At 35.8% G+C, this 20,822-nt stretch overlaps 1 protein-coding gene across 1 annotated transcript; it reads right to left on the bottom strand.

Moving 5' to 3' along the window:
• Positions 1 to 4,761: 4,761 nt before the first annotated feature.
• Positions 4,762 to 16,969, bottom strand: LOC147722896 (uncharacterized). The gene is made up of 2 exons (XM_086965303.1): positions 16,865 to 16,969; positions 4,762 to 12,794 (listed from the first exon to the last, which is right to left on the bottom strand). The coding sequence occupies exon 2, from the start codon at positions 12,753 to 12,755 to the stop codon at positions 6,297 to 6,299; it is 6,459 nt and encodes a 2,152-aa protein (XP_086821429.1). The 5' UTR covers positions 12,756 to 12,794; positions 16,865 to 16,969; the 3' UTR covers positions 4,762 to 6,296.
• Between the last annotated feature and the right edge of the window lie 3,853 nt (positions 16,970 to 20,822).

Genomic DNA, 20,822 nt, shown 5'->3' with positions numbered 1-20,822 from the left:
TCCTTGCAACATGATTCGTCATACATTAAATATGACACATCTGGAATGTCATAAGGAGTGCGCACAGAAAAGTGACGCATAACACCAGCAGTGTAATAAAATGTACCTCGTTGCACTATATTTAAAAAGTGACGCATCTAGATAGATGCGTCACTTTTTAAATATTGCATAACAATGCACATTTTTTTACATCGCTGGTGCGTCACAAAAATTGACGCACAGGAAGCGCAAAACTAACAGCGCAAGGCCTTCATAAATATGGTCCTGGATTTTCCCCGTGCTTCGCCGGTGCGCGTACCATGCGCTTCCCCCGCGCAAAACGAAAATTTTTTTTTAATGCCCTGCAGGACCCTATTTTAGTCCCTACATCAAACCTAGGGGGTCAGAGGGGGTCTACTCTTCCCCCTTATGGTCATTTGCCCCTTTTTTTTTCAAACCCCTTGTGTCTCGATTTTACCGAGACACAAGATGGCGGCCGCTCCGGACTGTTTAGAATGTTTACAGACAACTGAGAGCCAATCAGCTTCCTGCGCGCAAGTCGCGTGTCGCGCCTGGAGCGCACTCCGGTGCGCGCACGGGAGAGCGCCTATAGATATATATATTTTTTTTAACCTAAATTACTCAAAATCCACTGGAGCACATATCTTGAGACATAGCAAAGGCACATCGGGCTACCAGTCCCTACAATTTTGCCAAGTTTCGTGGAAATCCATTCAGCCGTTCGGGCTAAAAGTGAAATCGACCGCCCTATGGAAATTAACATGGGGAAAACGCGTTTTGGGACCCCCCTTTTATCTTGGCCCCCGCTTAACGTATCCCCCCCAAACTTTCAGGGAAGGACCGGAACCCCGCGAGGCCATTTTCAGGAAATTTTCAGGCAGATTCGTCAACCGGCGCCAAAGTTATTCCAAATAGAATTTTGAGATTTAACATTGAAAAAAATCCTAACTATAACTACCTACTGGCGACCGCCAGTAGGTAATATATATATATATATATAGATAGATAGATAGATAGATAGATAGATAGATAGATAGATAGATAGATAGATAGATAGATAGACAGACAGATAGATCGACAGATAGATAGCTAGATTAGATAGATAGCTAGATAGCTAGCAAGATAGATAGCTAGATAGCTAGCTAGATAGCTAGAGTGATAGATAGCTAGATAGCTAGATTAGATAGCTAGCTAGCTAGATAGCTAGATAGCTAGATGGATAGATAGATAGATAGATAGATAGATAGATAGATAGATAGATAGATAGATAGATAGATAGATAGATAGATAGATAGATAGCTAGCTAGCTAGCTAGATAGCTAGATAGCTAGATGGATAGATAGATAGATAGATAGATAGATAGATAGATAGATAGATAGATAGACAGACAGATAGATAGATAGATAGATAGATAGATAGATAGATAGATAGATAGATAGATAGCAGGATAGCTAGATATCTAGCTAGATTGATAGATAGCTAGATAGCTACATTGATAGATAGCTAGATTGATAGATAGCTAGATAGCTAGATGGCTAGATAGCTAGATAGCTAGCTAGATAGCTAGATAGCTAGCTAGATAGTTAGATAGCTAGATAGCTAGCTAGCTAGATAGCTAGATAGCTAGATAGATAGGTAGATAGTTAGATAGTTAGATAGCTAGTTAGATAGATAGCTAGATAGGTAGATAGATAGCTAGATTGATAGATAGCTAGATAGCTAGCTAGATAGCTAGATAGATACTAGATAGCTAGATAGCTAGATAATTAGCTAGATAGCTAGATTGATAGATAGCTAGATAGCTAGATACCTAGCTAGATAGCTAGATAGCTAGAAAGCTAGATAGCTAGCTAGATAGCCAGATAGCTAGATAGTTAGATAGATAGCTAGATAGCTAGATAGCTAGATTGATAGCTAGCTAGCTAGATAGCTAGATAGATAGCTAGTTGGCTAGATAGCTGTATAGATAGCTAGATAGCTAGATAGCTAGATAGATATCTAGATAGCTAGATAGCTAGATAGTTAGCTAGCTAGCTAGATAGATAGATAGCTAGATAGCTAGCTAGATAGCTAGATTTATAGCTAGATTGATAGATAGCTAGATAGCTAGATTAAATAGATAGCTAGCTTGATAGCTAGATAGATAGCTAGCTAGCTAGCTAGCTAGATAGCTAGATATCTAGCTAGATTGATAGATAGTTAGATAGCTAGATTGATAGATAGCTAGATTGATAGATAGCTAGATAGCTAGAAAGCTAGCTAGCTAGCTAGATAGCTTGCTAGATAGCTAGATAGCTAGATAGATAGCTAGCTAGATAGCTAGATACATAGGTAGATAGTTAGATAGCTAGATAGCTAGATAGCTAGTTAGATAGATAGGTAGATAGCTAGATAGCTAGATAGGTAGATAGATAGCTAGATTGATAGATAGCTAGATAGCTAGATAGCTAGATTGATAGCTAGATAGCCAGATAGCTAGATAGTTAGATAGATAGCTAGATTGCTAGATAGCTAGATTGATAGCTAGCTAGCTAGATAGCTAGATAGCAAGATAGATAGCTAGTAGGCTAGATAGCTGCATAGATAGCTAGCTAGCTAGATAGCTAGAAAGATATCTAGATAGCTAGATAACTACATAGTTAGCTAGCTAGCTAGCTAGCTAGATAGCTAGGTAGATTTATAGATAGCTAGATAGCTAGATTGATAGCTAGATAGCTAGATATCTAGCTAGCTAGATATATATATATATATATTCACTGAAAAAACCATAGGTTTCACACCAGTTATAGTTAGCTGGAAATTTTACTGATATAAAACCATTGAAATTCCCACGTTATAGTTAGTCGGACTCACTATAACTTGCGCGTGCAATGCACTGCTGATGACATCACATATTACATCACTCATGACATGGTCAGTGACATCACTCATGACATCACTGATGACACCATCCAGTGAATATGTGCCTTTCTGAAAAAGTAAATATTAGTGAGTAATGTTTAAATATTTAAATATATATATTAGTGTTTTACTTTGTGTATAAGTGGCTACATGTGTTGGTAAGTAGCTACATGCGTATGTATATGGGTTATTAGATGTTTCTCTTAGTATCAGTATGAGTGTCTATATGGTTTGGTGGGGGTATTACTTAGCACATAGATGCATGAGTGACTGACTCTCTGTTTCTATGTTTTGAAGACAGCATATGTACAGGACTGTATGGGTGGATGAGTGTCTATATGTGTTTGTTAGTGAGTGAATGACTGTCTCACTAGTGTCTTTATCAGTAACTACATATGTTTTAATCTAGTATATATGAATATTGATGTATATAAGTGAGTATATGTGAGAGTAAGAGATTGTAAGAGTTCCTGTTTAAATAAGTATGTGTTTCTATAAGTGATTGTTTAAGAGAATAAATATGTGTAATTTTAAATAGAAGTAAGGTGGAAGTGTGTGTATAACTCTATATTCAAATAAATGGATGTCCAATAGTTTATCTGCACGTGTGAATATGTGTGTGAGTAACTTTTGGATGAATGTCGGTGTGTAACAGGATGTATAGGTGTATCACTTCATATGATGAGTGAGTATATGTATGAGTGACTATATAAAACTATTGGTGAATGAGTGGATGTGTATATAGATAGTGGAATTACTGAATTGCTTGTTGTAACTGATATAGGTATCTCCATTTTTTTAAAAATTTCAGTTTCTATTTTTGAATATGTGTCTCAAGGGTTACATTATAGTGAAAGGAGGTCTGTCACTATGTCACAAGGATGGTGTCATGAGTGATGTCACTGACCATGTCATGAGTGATGTAATATGTGATGTCATCAGCAGTGCATTGCACGCGCAAGTTATAGTGAGTCCGACTAACTATAACGTGGGAATTTCAATGGTTTTATATCAGTAAAATTTCCAGCTAACTATAACTGGTGTGAAACCTATGGTTTTTTCAGTGAATTTAATAGGTTTTTTAAATGCTAATTCCTAACTATAACTGGTGTGAAACCTATGGTTTTTTCAGTGAATTTCATAGGTTTTTTAAATGCTAATTCCTAACTATAACTGGTGTGAAACCTTTGGTTTTTTCAGTGAATTTCATAGGTTTTTTTAATGCTAATTCCTAACTTTTTATATAGACTCATACCTATGTGTTTTTTAGTGAATTGCTAAAGTATGTTTTTGTAAAAATGAACACTATAATGTATATTGAGATAATATTTTTAATTTAAAATATTTTTTTTTATATTTCGCTTTCGGTGCGCGCACCGGTGCGCGTACCGTCAGCGCACTAACAAAAAAAAAGAAAAAAAAATGAAGGAGGGACTGTGTAATAGATAGTAAGACAGATAAAAAGTGTAAAAGGAAGTAACTGAGAAAAGAAAAATGAATAAGGGAGCAAAAGAAAGAAGAAATAGGAAGAAGACTAAAGCAGAGGTTAAGGGAGATTGTAAATGGATGTTGAAAGTAAAAAGAAGGACAGTTAAGTATGGGAATGTCAGGTAGTGACGGAATCAGAGGAAAAGAATAGCAGTGATTGAGGGAAAGTAAATATCAGTGAATATAAGTAAAAAGGGGTGAAAGAGGGTACATGTAAGTGAATAAGGGTAACACATGGGGAGTAATAGAGACAAACAAGAGAGAGAGTAAAAGAAGGACTGTCACAAAGGGACTAAGTGAACCAGTAAAAAAGGTAAGTGAAGGAGTGTGCATAGGCAGAAGTACTGAAAGAAATTGAATGTGGTCGGAAGTAAACATGGAACAAAAGAATAAGTGAGGGAAGCAAAGTAAGGAAATAGGGGTGCGGTAGGGTGACAGAAAAATAGTGAAAATAAAACAAAAGGTGATAACAAAAAAGATTTTGTAAACACACTTACCATATAATCAATGCAAACTTGTATCTATGAAAGATAAAAGAAAAAACACGTTATAATTTCTTAAAAATATATAATAAAATAGAAACAACAGTTCATGAGGTTTAAAAATCTACAAAAGTTTACTAAGAAATGATGCAATAGTGAAGGATACAAAAACAGAAAGAAAGTAATGTAGAAAGAGAAAAAAAAAGGAAAAAGAAATAGAAAGAGAACAAATTCCTAAAGGTAAATAAGATACTAAAAGAATGTAAGATATCAAATCAAAATCAGTAAAGATAAGAAAATAAAAGAAAAATGAGTGAAAAGGAGAGAAGTCTGATTGAGAAACTATAAATAAAAAAGAGGAATAGAAGATGATTGAGAGTGAGTGAAGTAAAGTAACAGAGTGAAGGGATGAAAGGAATGAAGTTAGTATAGAACGATGGATAAAACAGGAGTGAGAGAGTAAGTACACAGAAAGACAAAAGGAAGAACTAAGTGAACTACAGTACAATGGATGCGAAAGAAAAAAAAAGGAGAAAAAGAAAGAGAGGGTTAGGAAACTAAAGCAGTGGTACTGTGAGAATATGAAAAAGATAAAAAGTGGTGGAAGGAACAGAGGAAATGCAGACAGTTCCTATTAGATTAAGAAGTTGTGAATGAAGTGCACTAAAGAAACAGCGATGAAAAAAGAGTGTAAATTAGTAAAGAGAGGTAAATAAGGGTGAAAAAGAAAATGAGTATAAGACAATGTGAACACAATATAAATTACACAATGCAAACTACACAATAACTTCTACAATATGTTACATTATTTATTTTTGCTGTTCTCAGAATATATTGAATTTCACTTAAATTAGTGAGATCAAAGTCTTCATCATATAACAGCGGGAAAAAAAAAACACAATCTAAAAGATTGTGTTTAAAAAAACCCATTCAAACATACATCTCATATAAGTACACTAATCTTTGATTCACTTACTTTTCCGTGAGACCAAATTGCAGATAGTGAAGGTCCTTTTGGTGGAAAAAAGTCTGCTGTGCTCTATAACTTCCATTTCATCGACTTCCTATGAAAAAAGATCTAACAACATCATATGTTACACTTTCCTCACGGCCAATTTGTGTCAGATATATCAGTATTTTTTACTTTGAGATCCACTTAAAGTATCTACATGAGATTGCAGATAGTGAAGGTCCTTTTGGTGAAAAAAAGTCTGCTGTGCTCTATAACTTCGATTTCATCAACTTCTAACAACATCATATCTTACATTTTCCTCACGGCCAATTTGTGTCAGATATATCAGTATTTTTTACTTTGAGATCCACTTAAAGTATCTACATGAGATAAATAATTTCAAATATTAGATTAACTAACTAACTAACTAACTTTTATTAACTATTCCCGTCTTCAAAGGCCAATTCCCTTTACTAAAACTTTGGTTTTAAAAACACTAGATAAGAATTTGTAGAGTCATAAGGCAAACGTTGTTTATAAGTTAAATGAGAATCATTGCAGTAACTCCATCCATTTTCAGATTTTAAGTAGCATGTATAATGTCCTGAGGTGGTCGAAGATCCATCATGATAAATAATAGCTTCAGTTGTAAAGGTCCTTCCAGAAATTGATAACTGAGAAGCCACAAAATTTTTGATAGAAGTTGTCAATTTAGTTCCATCAGGTCTACATCGTTGGAAAACTAAAATAATATACTGCCCATACCTTTGTATAAATAATGTGGACAGCATTGTACAGTTACATTGGGTACACACCATATTATGATCTGCTGCTTTAACTAGATTTTTAAAAGACACTGATTTACAGTCTGGTAAAGTCAAATATATAAATCTTTCAGTGTCTATTGTAGTAGTACTTGATAAACTACAATTGTGGCAGTCATGCTGCCATTGATAAGAAAGACTGAAAAGATTATCTACATCTACACCTTCATCTTCCAAAACACCAAACATATACATTAAAAATTCCTGACAATCCTGCTGAATGTTCTGTGAAAATTTATCTTGACCAGAACACAAATCTAAAATATTTCGAATTTCTGTTACACTTTCTATTTGTGCTGTAACACTGCTACATTTCTGAAACACAGAATTCAATAAACCACACAATCTTTGATCCCGATTTTCAACAATCTGTTCTTGTAAACTTTTAAGAAAAAAAACAACATTAACCACTACATTAGCATAGCAGTTGACACCAGAACTGTTTTCAAACTGAAATCCAACAACATTTTCTCCACAATTCTTTTTCTTCCTGTTTTCAATTACAGTTTTCTCTACTTTTTGTCTTTTTGCAACTACCTCACTACAATTATCCTCATTTCTTCTTTTTCGGCCTACCACACGTTTTTCAAACAGAGGATATTGAGGCAAATGTGGAGCATACTCTCTTCTTAACCTATTGTATTCTTTAACACAATCTAGATCGGCAGAAATCTTTGTCTCATCACACGCAATCAAGTACAATCCTGATAAAGTTCTGACTCGAGATAATGCCACATATGCCATACCCTCTTTAAACACAGATCTTCCAATGTTCACCAATGCACTATCTACACTTAAACCTTGAGATTTATGAATTGTCACCGCATACGCCAAACAAACAGGAAACTGTTTTCGGCGAACATATAAGTCTTTTACAAGTAAAAATCTAGCAGAACAACGACTTATTTGTTGTACTTGTTCAATGCCATCAAATTTTATTTTTAAAAATTCAATTCCATCTCTATTTCTGTAATTCACAAAATCAACAACATAACCCATTGCTCCATTTACCAGACCGCTTTCAACATTTAAATTCCTTCTCAAAATGATACGACAATTTAAACACACATTCAGAGTCTTTTCAAAACCAGCTGTTTTTGAAATACTTTTCTCCAATGAATGCAATTTAGTTTTCAAATTTTCTGACAAAACAATTGTTGCACCCATATGCTCTATTTTATCTATTGCTTCCAGTTTCACAATCTCTTCATTTTCTAAGTCTAACATTTTTTGATTGAAGATGGAACATTCTTGCAGAGTTGGCATCAAACATATCCCAGATTTCTTCTCAGTCATTTTTTTAAAAATATTCTCTGGAAGAATGTTTTCATTTGCATACAAATTTGAAATTAATCGACTATGCAAAGCTTTTTTCCCTTTCTCAGTCATTTTTCCAATTCTTACATCTTGTAGAATATTTTTATAATCTTCATCCTTGGCCTGTCGCATATTTTGAAGCAGTTCAGCATATTTAAAATTTAGCCATATATTAACATTTCCAATGCTTCCAAGGGACTTCCTGGTATCTTCATGCGTGAGCATTTTAAACACTGGTTGTCCTTTTACTGGAGTCAACTGCAATAGATCTCCAAAAACAATAATGTGTTTTCCTCCAAATAACACATCATAGTCTGTTTTAAGAATTTCTTGCATTCTCAAATGCACAAAAGCAAGCATTAGATTTGAGACCATGCTTACTTCATCTATGATAAGAAGTTTCATTTTCTTCAAGACTCTTGAAACTTCAGAACACGCATCTCCAGATAGCTTGTTGTAATGCAATTTATTATCATGTTCAACTGGCAGCATCAATAAACGATGTAGAGTAATCCCTTTAATGTTATGTGCTGCCAGACCAGTTGGAGCAGTTACAACACAAGACAGTGGTGAATCAGTCCTTTTCTGCAGATAACTTGCAACGGCTTTAATTAGAAAACTTTTTCCTGTCCCCGCTTCTCCACTTACATACAGTCGGACAGGGTCAAATAATATACATGAGCACTCTTTTTTCTCATGTCTGAATCCATGTTCAATCTGCTCTGTGACTTCATCATATATCTTTTTCTGCTCAATGTTTAGTTGCGTTACCAAATCTTCTAAGTTAACTCCATCCTCTTGAGCTTGTTCCATAGCTCTTTCCACCTCATCCATGGCAGTGGCAGCTTCATTTTGGATAATTGGTCCTCCTAGTGGATCCTGGCTCAATGAAGTAGAACTCTGACTATCTTGAGAACTGTTTCTAGCTATCTCTTCAGCAATTGTGGTTTCTTGCTCCATTTCTTCATTCAACATTTGCAGATAATTTAGAAAAATAGGACATTCTATGGTATCCTTAGTTGCATTAAAAGAGTCTTCATAACAGAGAAAATCTCCAAGTAGTTCCTCTTCTGTACGCCATGGCTTAAAGAGTTGCAAAAGAGCTAAATAGTAAAATTCTCTTTTGTCTGGAACTTCACAACTCAATTTTCGATGATTAATCAAATGGCCTTTTTTCTGCTTCACTAGACATCCTTCATAGCCAATGAGTGCATATTTTCCATTATTGATATCTTCTGTGATGTTCCTCTTATAACTGTAGTTTTGAAGAACTTCATACAAACATGTGTTCTCAAGGTGAGTACTTCTATTTGGATAGTATGTATCCAACATATTTGTCTTCAAAATATCTGTACTGTTTGGTTCTTTTTCCGCCAAATATTCAATTTCTTGTACAGATTTCAAAACTCGGTTTCGTGTTGCAGCAAGACCAAGACTCACCCAAATGATTGTTCTTGATTTGGCATAGAGACTTGCTGATGATAACCGATCAGAACATTCATATGCTCCAATTTCTCGATGCGACAACATCTTCAGACTGAAACTGTATAATTTCTTGCTTAGACTCTTTTCATGTGAAATGTCCTCCCACATTTCCTTCAGTTCTGTCTTTTCTTTTTTGGTGATGTAAGATGTCACATATCGAGCCACAGCAATAGAGTTGTCAGCAACGAACTGAATATCCATGTTAGCATTCCACATGGACAAAATCACTGGGTTGTAATCGTTGATGTACTTAGATTCTTCATTTCTTTTCAAATTATATGTGTTTTTGGGAGATTTTCTCGTCACAGTATGTCGTAGAGATGACATCAAATTATTTACTCTTCCTTTAGAAATCACTGGTCGAGGAAATGCAAAACGACATTTCGTGTAGTACTTTTCCTTGTTTTTAAATTTTCGACGACAGTACTTTCCACAACGATGAGATTGAAAACGTAAAACTTGTTGCCTTAAATTGTTTTCTTCAGTAGATTTTGGAACAGCACATGTTGAATACTCTTCAATGAAACTCATCACTGTTTCATCTGAATCTGATCCAAATTTGGGTGCATCTTTAATCCACAACAACATATGTATATGAGGAGCACCTCTCGCTTGATATTCCTTCCTCCAAAAGAAATCCAAAACCTCTCCAAGGGGAGGATTTTTTTTGTTGGTAATAAAAGACATCATAGCTTCAAATCTATGATTAAAATATCTGCAAACATTCACTGGATCTAAAGAACACAGTTCTCCTGGTGTTTTCAATTCTATATTTGGTATGTTTTCATTTGCCTCTCGTAGAAATTGAAGTAAATCGTCCCAGGCATACTCAGCACAGCTAAGAGTGAGGAACCATGTAGGAGTTCCTAAGTTTCTTAGCATACATTTCAATTCTCCATGACGACGAAACCAATACTCGTTGGTTCCACGTTGACATGCCATGAGATTGATTAGCTGAGATTCCAAAATACTGTCTTGCAGATTAACTTTCTCCATAAAGTCCCTTGCACATACATTTTGCAAATGAGGTCCACTTTTTAATATATGATTAACTGCATAAGAAAGCCCAGACAAATCACTTTCAAACAGTAGATGAAATAAATATGGAATGCATTGACGAAACCTTGGATCTTCTGCATATAATCTTAGAGTCCGGTATTCAGCTGCAGGAATTTGAACTGGTCGATCATCATATCGTCCACCACAACCTGTTGGAAATAATTGTGGAAAACAACGAGCTTCCAAACTTTCTTCCCATACACTAATGGGACTTCCTTTTGCTGCCTTCATTTGAAACAAGTCAATTGCATTTCCCATTACTTCTTTGGAATGCAAAGGATGAACAGTATAATGTTCATATATTTCTTCAGTTCTAGACACATCAACTTTTTCAATTTGACCAACTGAAGAATCACTATCTTCTTCTGTAGCTGTTTCCTCTACTCCAACACTTACATGTTTGTAGTACTCATTGTTTTTAACTAAATACAACGTTGCCTTCTTGACTTTTTTAACATCCACTAAATCTTGCCAAATTTTCTTACTCTTTGTTGGAACCCCATTAACTAGAATAACTAAAGGATCTTCTTCTACTCTTTCTACACCAATTGTATTAATATTTTTCTTTACATCTAGAGGCAAATAAACAACTCTTCCCTTTAATCCTCTCAGTAAATCTGATGGAGGCAATTTCCCTGTCTTAGGCTCCATGCGAACAATAGCCTGAAAAGGATGGACACATTGAATCAAAATAGATTCATAAGTATTTAGATCCATCAATTCAGAAGGAATATCTATCAACTGAAGATTATTATAAACTGCTCTTGCAGGCATTCTATTTTCATTTAATTTTTTCAAACAATAAGTGCAAATACGCTGATCCAAACTCAAATCAAAAGAATTCTCCACCAACAAATAACTTACAAAATCCTCCCATTCACTATTATTTTCCAATTCACTTTTTGCATATAAATCAACTAACCTAGTCTGAATTTTATAATGAGTCCGTCGACAACACACACAAGTTACATTAGGCCTCTCACTTGATTTCACCTTAAACTTGATAATTTCCTCATCAAACTTTTCAATACTTGAAATTTGTCCATTATCTTCTGCATTACCATCCATTACTATATCTATTTCTACACTGTCCTCTTTGTTCCCAAAATAACAAAACTCAATTTCTTCACAAATAGTCTTCACATCCACTTCAGATCCATGCAAAAGAGCACTATTTAACTGTTTAAGCTTAAGTGCAGGACTTTTTGCATAATACAACTTCCTCACTAATTTCCTTACGTTATTATGATGCACTGCTAACATCCTAAAATGATGAAAAACACTCCGACAAACTTTTCTAGAAAGACATGCTAGTGAATGCCCTTGCAAACCTGTGCTTTCTCTCACTCTGCAAGGATCTAACTCTTGCAGGATCTTCATTTTTTGTTTGAGACTTTTTTTACTATATGTACGTAAGAAATTTCGAAGCAAATCAATTGATTCCTGTCGCACACTACAAATACTACTGCATTTCCATGTGTACACTGGACCCTTAGTACGTCTCCCTAAAACTTCATCAGCTAAGACCTCTTCTGCATCTCTAGATACAAGTTTCTCTTTTTCCATCACACAACTATCTTTCACCTCATATGCACGACCACTGGTGTCAACTGCATGCACCAAATCATTTTCCTGAAAGTAACTCTCCTCATTAAAAAAAGGCTCAGAACTTGAACTATGCATCCATTCACCAGAAAATACTTCACAAAAATTACTCCGATTAATAATTCTTTTCCATCTACTGTTCGATTTGAAAACATCCATTGCCTTATTAAGTATCCTAATTCTATTGATTATTAAAATAAATAATTTTTTCTTAACTTCAAAAGCCTGATCAACAATCTTTTCTACACTTTTCTTTTTCTTGTAAAAAGCAGCTTTTAGTTTACTTTTCTTTTCATTTTTTAGCAAATTTAAAACTACCCTATTGCGAAACATTCGCCTACGAATGTCCCTAAAAACATTTACCCTTCTATTGCTAACCATTCTCTTCTCTCCTGGTCCAATGGAAACATTTTTTGTGGGCTTCTCTTTCCTTTTTAGATTTGTTGACTTTTTCTGTATATTCACATTAGCAATTTCATTTTTTTTCCTACGACATATGTTGCGAAGAAAAGACTTAATTGGCTTACCAGAAGCTTTTCTGGTGTTTTTTGAAGTAGTTGTTGAAGAGGATTCCATAAACTCTGTTGTTGATGTTCTCCTTTTCCGTATGGTATTTTTGATATTTCTTTGCCTTGAAGGCATTTTTGCTTCCTTTTCAGAAGTTGATTTGAATCTGTTGTTCTGTTAAAAAAACACATGAAAGACCACTATTAGCAAACAACAAAGTAATGTTAAAAAGCAAACAATATAAACAATAAATTGCAACATATTTAAGTTTATACAATAGCAACACATGGCTTTATTTTTAAAGGCCTTGCGCCACCAGTGCGTCACTTATTACCCATGTTTAAAGTCAAGCATCAGCTGCACATGGCATTCATAAATAAGGGCCAAATGCAAATACCAATCAATTGCACCCAAAAATCGATTTTTCAATAACATGTAAGAAACACTGCGCAAAACCTAAGTACAACCACTCAATATCATCAAACAAAGTCAGGGTCTGATTTATAAAGGCCTTGCGCCACCAGTGCGTCACTTATTACCCATGTTTAAAGTTTTGCATCGGCTGCACATGGCAATCATAAATAAGGGCCAAATACATATACCAATCAATTGCACCCAAAAATCGATTTTTGAATAACATGTAAGAAACACTGTGCAGAACCTATGTACAACCAATCAATATCATCAAACAAAGTCAGGGCCTTATTTATGAAAGCCTTGCGCCACCAGTGTGTCACTTATTACCCATGTTTAAAGTCATGCATCAGTTGCACATGGCAATCATAAATAAGGGCCAAATACATATACCAATCAATTGCACCCAAAAATCGATTTTTCAATAACATGTAAGAAACACGGCGCAGAACCTATGTACAACCAATCAATATCATCAAACAAAGTCAGGGCCTTATTTATGAAAGCCTTGCGCCACCAGTGCGTCACTTATTACCCATGTTTAAAGTCATGCATCAGCTGCACATGGCAATCATAAATAAGGGCCAAATACATATACCAATCAATTGCACCCAAAAATCGATTTTTCAATAACATGTAAGAAACACGGCGCAGAACCTAAGTACAACCACTCAATATCATCAAACAAAGTCAGGGCCTTATTTATGAAAGCCTTGCGCCACCAGTGGGTCACTTATTACCCATGTTTAAAATCATGCATCAGTTGCACATGGCAATCATAAATAAGGGCCAAATACATATACCAATCAATTGCACCCAAAAATCGATTTTTCAATAACATGTAAGAAACACGGCGCTGAACCTAAGTACAACCACTCAATATCATCAAACAAAGTCAGGGCCTTATTTATGAAAGCCTTGCGCCACCAGTGCGTCACTTATTACCCATGTTTAAAGTCATGCATCAGTTGCACATGGCAATCATAAATTAGGGCAAAATACATATACCAATCAATTGCACCCAAAAATCGATTTTTCAATAACATGTAAGAAACACGGCGCAGAACCTAAGTACAACCAATCAATATCATCAAACAAAGTCAGGGCCTTATTTATGAAAGCCTTGCGCCACCAGTGCGTCACTTATTACCCATGTTTAAAATCATGCATCAGTTTCACATGGCAATCATAAATAAGGGCCAAATACATATACCAATCAATTGCACCCAAAAATCGATTTTTGAATAACATGTAAGGAACACTGCACAGAACCTAAGTACAACCACTCAATATCATCAAACAAAGTCAGGCCTTATTTATGAAAGCCTTGCGCCACCAGTGCGTCACTTATTACCCATGTTTAAAGTCATGCATCAGCTGCACATGGCAATCATAAATAAGGGCCAAATACATATACCAATCAATTGCACCCAAAAATCGATTTTTGAATAACATGTAAGAAACACTGTGCAGAACCTATGTACAACCAATCAATATCATCAAACAAAGTCAGAGCCTTATTTATGAAAGCCTTGCGCCACCAGTGCGTCACTTATTACCCATGTTTAAAGTCATGCATCAGCTGCACATGGCAATCATAAATAAGGGCCAAATACATATACCAATCAATTGCACCCAAAAATCGATTTTTGAATAACATGTAAGGAACACTGCACAGAACCTAAGTACAACCACTCAATATCATCAAACAAAGTCAGGCCTTATTTATGAAAGCCTTGCGCCACCAGTGCGTCACTTATTACCCATGTTTAAAGTCATGCATCAGTTGCACATGGCAATCATAAATAAGGGCCAAATACATATACCAATCAATTGCACCCAAAAATCGATTTTTGAATAACATGTAAGGAACACTGCACAGAACCTAAGTACAACCACTCAATATCATCAAACAAAGTCAGGCCTTATTTATGAAAGCCTTGCGCCACCAGTGCGTCACGTATTACCCATGTTTAAAGTCATGCATCAGCTGCACATGGCAATCATAAATTAGGGCAAAATACATATACCAATCAATTGCACCCAAAAATCGATTTTTGAATAACATGTAAGGAACACTGCACAGAACCTAAGTACAACCACTCAATATCATCAAACAAAGTCAGGCCTTATTTATGAAAGCCTTGCGCCACCAGTGCGTCACTTATTACCCATGTTTAAAGTCATGCATCAGTTGCACATGGCAATCATAAATAAGGGCCAAATACATATACCAATCAATTGCACCCAAAAATCGATTTTTGAATAACATGTAAGAAACACTGCGCAAAACCTAAGTACAACCACTCAATATCATCAAACAAAGTCAGGGCCTTATTTATGAAAGCCTTGCGCCACCAGTGCGTCACTTATTACCCATGTTTAAAATCATGCATCAGTTTCACATGGCAATCATAAATAAGGGCCAAATACATATACCAATCAATTGCACCCAAAAATCGATTTTTGAATAACATGTAAGGAACACTGCACAGAACCTAAGTACAACCACTCAATATCATCAAACAAAGTCAGGCCTTATTTATGAAAGCCTTGCGCCACCAGTGCGTCACTTATTACCCATGTTTAAAGTCATGCATCAGTTGCACATGGCAATCATAAATAAGGGCCAAATACATATACCAATCAATTGCACCCAAAAATCGATTTTTGAATAACATGTAAGGAACACTGCACAGAACCTATGTACAACCAATCAATATCATCAAACAAAGTCAGAGCCTTATTTATGAAAGCCTTGCGCCACCAGTGCGTCACTTATTACCCATGTTTAAAGTCATGCATCAGCTGCACATGGCAATCATAAATAAGGGCCAAATACATATACCAATCAATTGCACCCAAAAATCGATTTTTGAATAACATGTAAGGAACACTGCACAGAACCTAAGTACAACCACTCAATATCATCAAACAAAGTCAGGCCTTATTTATGAAAGCCTTGCGCCACCAGTGCGTCACTTATTACCCATGTTTAAAGTCATGCATCAGTTGCACATGGCAATCATAAATTAGGGCAAAATACATATACTAATCAATTGCACCCAAAAATCGATTTTTCAATAACATGTAAGAAACACGGCGCAGAACCTAAGTACAACCAATCAATATCATCAAACAAAGTCAGGGCCTTATTTATGAAAGCCTTGCGCCACCAGTGCGTCACTTATTACCCATGTTTAAAATCATGCATCAGTTTCACATGGCAATCATAAATAAGGGCCAAATACATATACCAATCAATTGCACCCAAAAATCGATTTTTGAATAACATGTAAGGAACACTGCACAGAACCTAAGTACAACCACTCAATATCATCAAACAAAGTCAGGGCCTTATTTATGAAAGCCTTGCGCCACCAGTGCGTCACTTATTACCCATGTTTAAAGTCATGCATCAGCTGCACATGGCATTCATAAATAAGGGCCAAATACATATACCAATCAATTGCACCCAAAAATCGATTTTTCAATAACATGTAAGAAACACTGCACAGAACCTAACTACAACCACTCAATATCATCAAACAAAGTCAGGGCCTCATTTATAAAAGCCTGGCGCCACCAGTGCATCACTTATTACCCATGTTTAAAGTCATGCATCAACTGCACATGGCAATCATAAAAAAGGCCAAATAAAAATACCATTCATTTGCACCCAAAATCGATTTTTAAATAACATGTAAAAAACACTGCGCAGGACTTATATACTAACATACAATTTCACTTCTAAAACATAACTATCTGCTTCCAAATATTCTCCATAGAGAAAATAAATCTCTATCTAAATTAAATGAATCATTACTTACCTTTAGAAATGCTTTTGGAGATTGAAAACAGTGTCAGACACACACACCAATTTTTCTTTAGCAGAGGAGAAGGTGTGCTCTCAATACACTGAAACCAAGACTGGCATAGAAAATCTCTATCTTTGTACACATATGCCTTAATTCAACCAATGAAAACTCTTCCCTCACTATTTTCAAACCAACACCCATCCCCCTCTCAAACCTTTCTATCTGTTACCATAGCAACTCCCTCCTAACTGAACTCTAAGGTTCAAAAGTTTATCTTACAATGTTGCAAATTAACTCAGCAAGGATGTTTGACCTGTCAATACAGCAGCCTATACAGGGTATTTTTGCTTTTGGTGACTTTTTTTAAACCATTCAAATTGCTTCTTTCACACAACATAACCATACACCCTAACTTTCAGTTTTCAACTATCTGAATCCACCAATCATTGCTAGTGATTCAAGAGCACAGAAACTCCACAATTATTTTTTTGTGAACTCCTACTGTTCCAACTGCCATTTCATTCCCACACTTCATCTGACTGGACCAGAACCTTCTCACATCATGTACTCTGTTTGGGTTATTGGACATAGCTACATCCACTGGGCTCAAAGGTATGCAGCTAGCAGAAATTTTCATAACCTTGATTTATCAAATGTGGAAATCAAGTGGATTGGCCACAGAGGATTAAAATGTCACCAATTGATACCATTGGTGAAAACCTTTTTGCATCTGCCAGAACCTGACCTTATAATTGTGCACTGTGGTGGAAACGATCTAGGCACATTAACTGGGGTAGGTCTGGAAATGCTATTAAAGGACACCTTTCATCAATTGATGATACTTTTTCCCCACACTGCCTTGGTATATTCCAATATATGCCAAAGACAGAAATGGAACTGGTCCAACCAATTTGGTCCACAATTTGAGAAAGCACGGAAACATGTAAATAAATCTGTTTCTGCTTACATGAGAGACTATGGAATGGGTTCATTATACAATAATAACTTGCGTTACAACATGCAAGACATCTACAGAGGAGATGGAGTGCACTTCTCAGATGAGGGGAATAGAATATTCCTCCTGAATTTAAGAATGTGTATTGGAACCTACTTGTAGGTACCTAAATCAACCACAGAACCCAAAAGCTCTTTTCAGAGCTACCCTAACTCTGATCATTCAAAGCGTTTATTTTTTTCTAACTTTTTTCACTATTTTTCACCAAAGTACGCTTTCGGGTACGCTTAAAGGTGCGCGCACCAGGCGCTACCCCCGCGAAAAATTAAAGAATTTTTTTTTTTTTTTTAACGTTTATGAGCCTCCTAAGCCCCCCTCAGAAAACCTAGAGGGTCAAGAAGTCTCTACAGTTCCCCCTTCTATCCATTCCGAACATTGTTTACCCTCCATCTTGTGTCTCGATTGTTCCGAAACACAAAATGGAGGACTCCCGTAACGCTGCCAGTGCGCGTAAAGGAGCGCGCACCCCTAAGCGCTCGTTAAAAAAAGGTGGGAAAGTAATTTACGGAAAACCCAATGGAGACACTTTCATCAAATATAGAATACGCCCTACTACATAGCAGTCCCTACCATTTGCCCAAATTTGGTGAAATTCCATTGAGACATTTAGGCTACAGGCCTGTCTAAATATCCTGAGGTAAATTACATGACAAAAACACACTTGTAATGTTAGAATTTACAACCAATTAAAAAGTATCTCTCATTTTCTACGATTATTTCCTGACGTTTGATTGGTTAAGTACAACAATATATATAAAAGAAGAGAGGGAAACACAGCCATTTTGACTACTGCTTCCTGAAGTACACTTGAAAACAAATTTCACTGACAACTTCAACTAATTTCTCTAAGGTAACTTCTAATTATGGAAGTATATTGTACACGTTAAGTTTATTTCTTAAAAAATATTCTGTTAGTGATATGCTATCCCTCTTTAATAGTTAGAGATAGAGATAGACTTCTCTGTAATAGTTATGGATTGAGTTAGGCTTCTCTGGTATACTAGCTCTACTAATATAGTTAATTTATATGCAATTTTCAGAAAGAAAATGGAAGGAGAAAATAAGGCAAATGATACTTCTATCAAAGTAAAGGTGGAAAAACCAGAAGATGAAAAAAAAGAAGTTGATTTCATGGATGACTCTTTGGATGAACAGTTTATAGAATGTTTGGAAGAAATTGAATCATGTACATATAATTATGAGGAAATTCCGGACAATATTATGTTAGAAATTTTATTAAATTATGAAAAAGAATCAGAGGAATAAATTTATCTTTAATAATTTCAATTGTTTCAGACAATATTCTTTTTTATATGTAATTCATGAAGTATTACCAAAAATGTTTAAAATATAAAGTGAGACTTATAGTATACTGTTCAACTATTTTTCTGTTACATAGTAAGTTTACTCATAGTTACTACCTTTCTCCCACTATATTATCTCATATGAATATTTTACACCTCATTTTCATAAGTGAACAGGATAGACTACTCATGATCCCCTAGAAATTCTCAGGGAGTGCTTAAAAGATCTGTTTCTCCTTTCCAGACAGACTATATTATGAATTCCATATACCACAAAAAATACAATAACAACATGCAAGATGTCTACAAAGAAGATGGTGAACATTAAATTTAAGTCTCTTCATTAGTACCTACATGTAGGTACTTACATAAAATAAAAAAATAAAAAAAAAAACAATTCATAAACATACAATTTTTGAAGTGATTATTTTTCCATAGTACCCTCCTCGATACGCTCCCCGGTGCGCGCACCAGGCGCTTCCCCCGCGAAAATCGAAAAAAAAAAAAAAAAATTTGAGGCCCCGCGGGGCCCTTTAATGGCCCCCATATCAAACCTAGGGGGTCAGGGGGGGTCTACCCTGCCCCCTTATGGTCAATTCCACCCTTTGTTTTTGCCACCTCTTATGACTAGATTTTACCGATAGACAAGATGGCGGCCGCTCCGGACTGTTTAGAATGTTTACAGACAACTGAGAGCCAATCAGCTTTCTGCGCGCAAGTCGCGTGTCGCGCCGGGAGCGCTCACCGGTGCGCGCACCGGAGAGCGCCTATAGATATATATATTTTTTTGAACGTTAATTTCTCAAAATCCACTGAAGCACATATCTTGAGACATAGCAAAGGCACATCGGGCTACCAGTCCCTACAATTTTGCCAAGTTTGGTGGAAATCCATTCAGCCGTTCGAGCTAAAAGTGAAATCGACCGCCCTATGGAAATTAACATGGGGAAAACGCGTTTTGGGACCCCCCTTTTATCTCGGCCCCCGCTTGACGAATCCCCCCCAAACTTTCAGGGAAGGACCGGACCGCCATGAGACCATTTTCCTGAAAATTTCAGGCAGATTCGTCAACCGGCGCCAAAGTTATTCAAAATAGAATGTTGAGATTTAACATTGAAAATTATCCTAACTATAACTACCTACTGGCGACCGCCAGTAGGTAATATATATATATATATATATATATATATATATTTAAATATAGAAATATATCATGTTCCGGTGTAATTAGTTCTAATCTTTTATTCAGAGCATCGCAAAAACCCTCTCCTTGATTTGTAACTTAATGAATCCCATCTTTTTTATTAGAAAGTAGCTGGCCCTGTCTGGAAAACCAGAAGGGGGCTGTCTTTTTGTGTTACAGTTGTATTGCTGAGTGTATTTCAGGGTTTAATCTGCACTGCATCCCTGTACACCAAATAAGGAGCAATTACTTTCTACAATGTCACTAGAAGTGTGTTTAATTCAGTTATATATTTGGTTTAGTTAAGGGCGTTTAAATTCAGGATCCTTGAGCAATCTCTATAGTGCTGTGAAGGCAACAGACTAGGGCTCTTTTGAGCTTACTGCTGGTGGTGTCATCCCATCTGTATAAAAGGTGGTGTGATATTTACTCAATGTTTTCATTAACATTGTGTCTGGAATTGCTTGC

The sequence above is a fragment of the Lissotriton vulgaris genome, chromosome 4_1 (assembly GCF_964263255.1).
Source record: "Lissotriton vulgaris chromosome 4_1, aLisVul1.2, whole genome shotgun sequence".
Classification (NCBI taxonomy): Eukaryota; Metazoa; Chordata; class Amphibia; order Caudata; family Salamandridae; genus Lissotriton; species Lissotriton vulgaris.
Note: the sequence above shows the minus strand (reverse complement) of the source record. Positions and strands in the feature narration are given on the sequence as shown.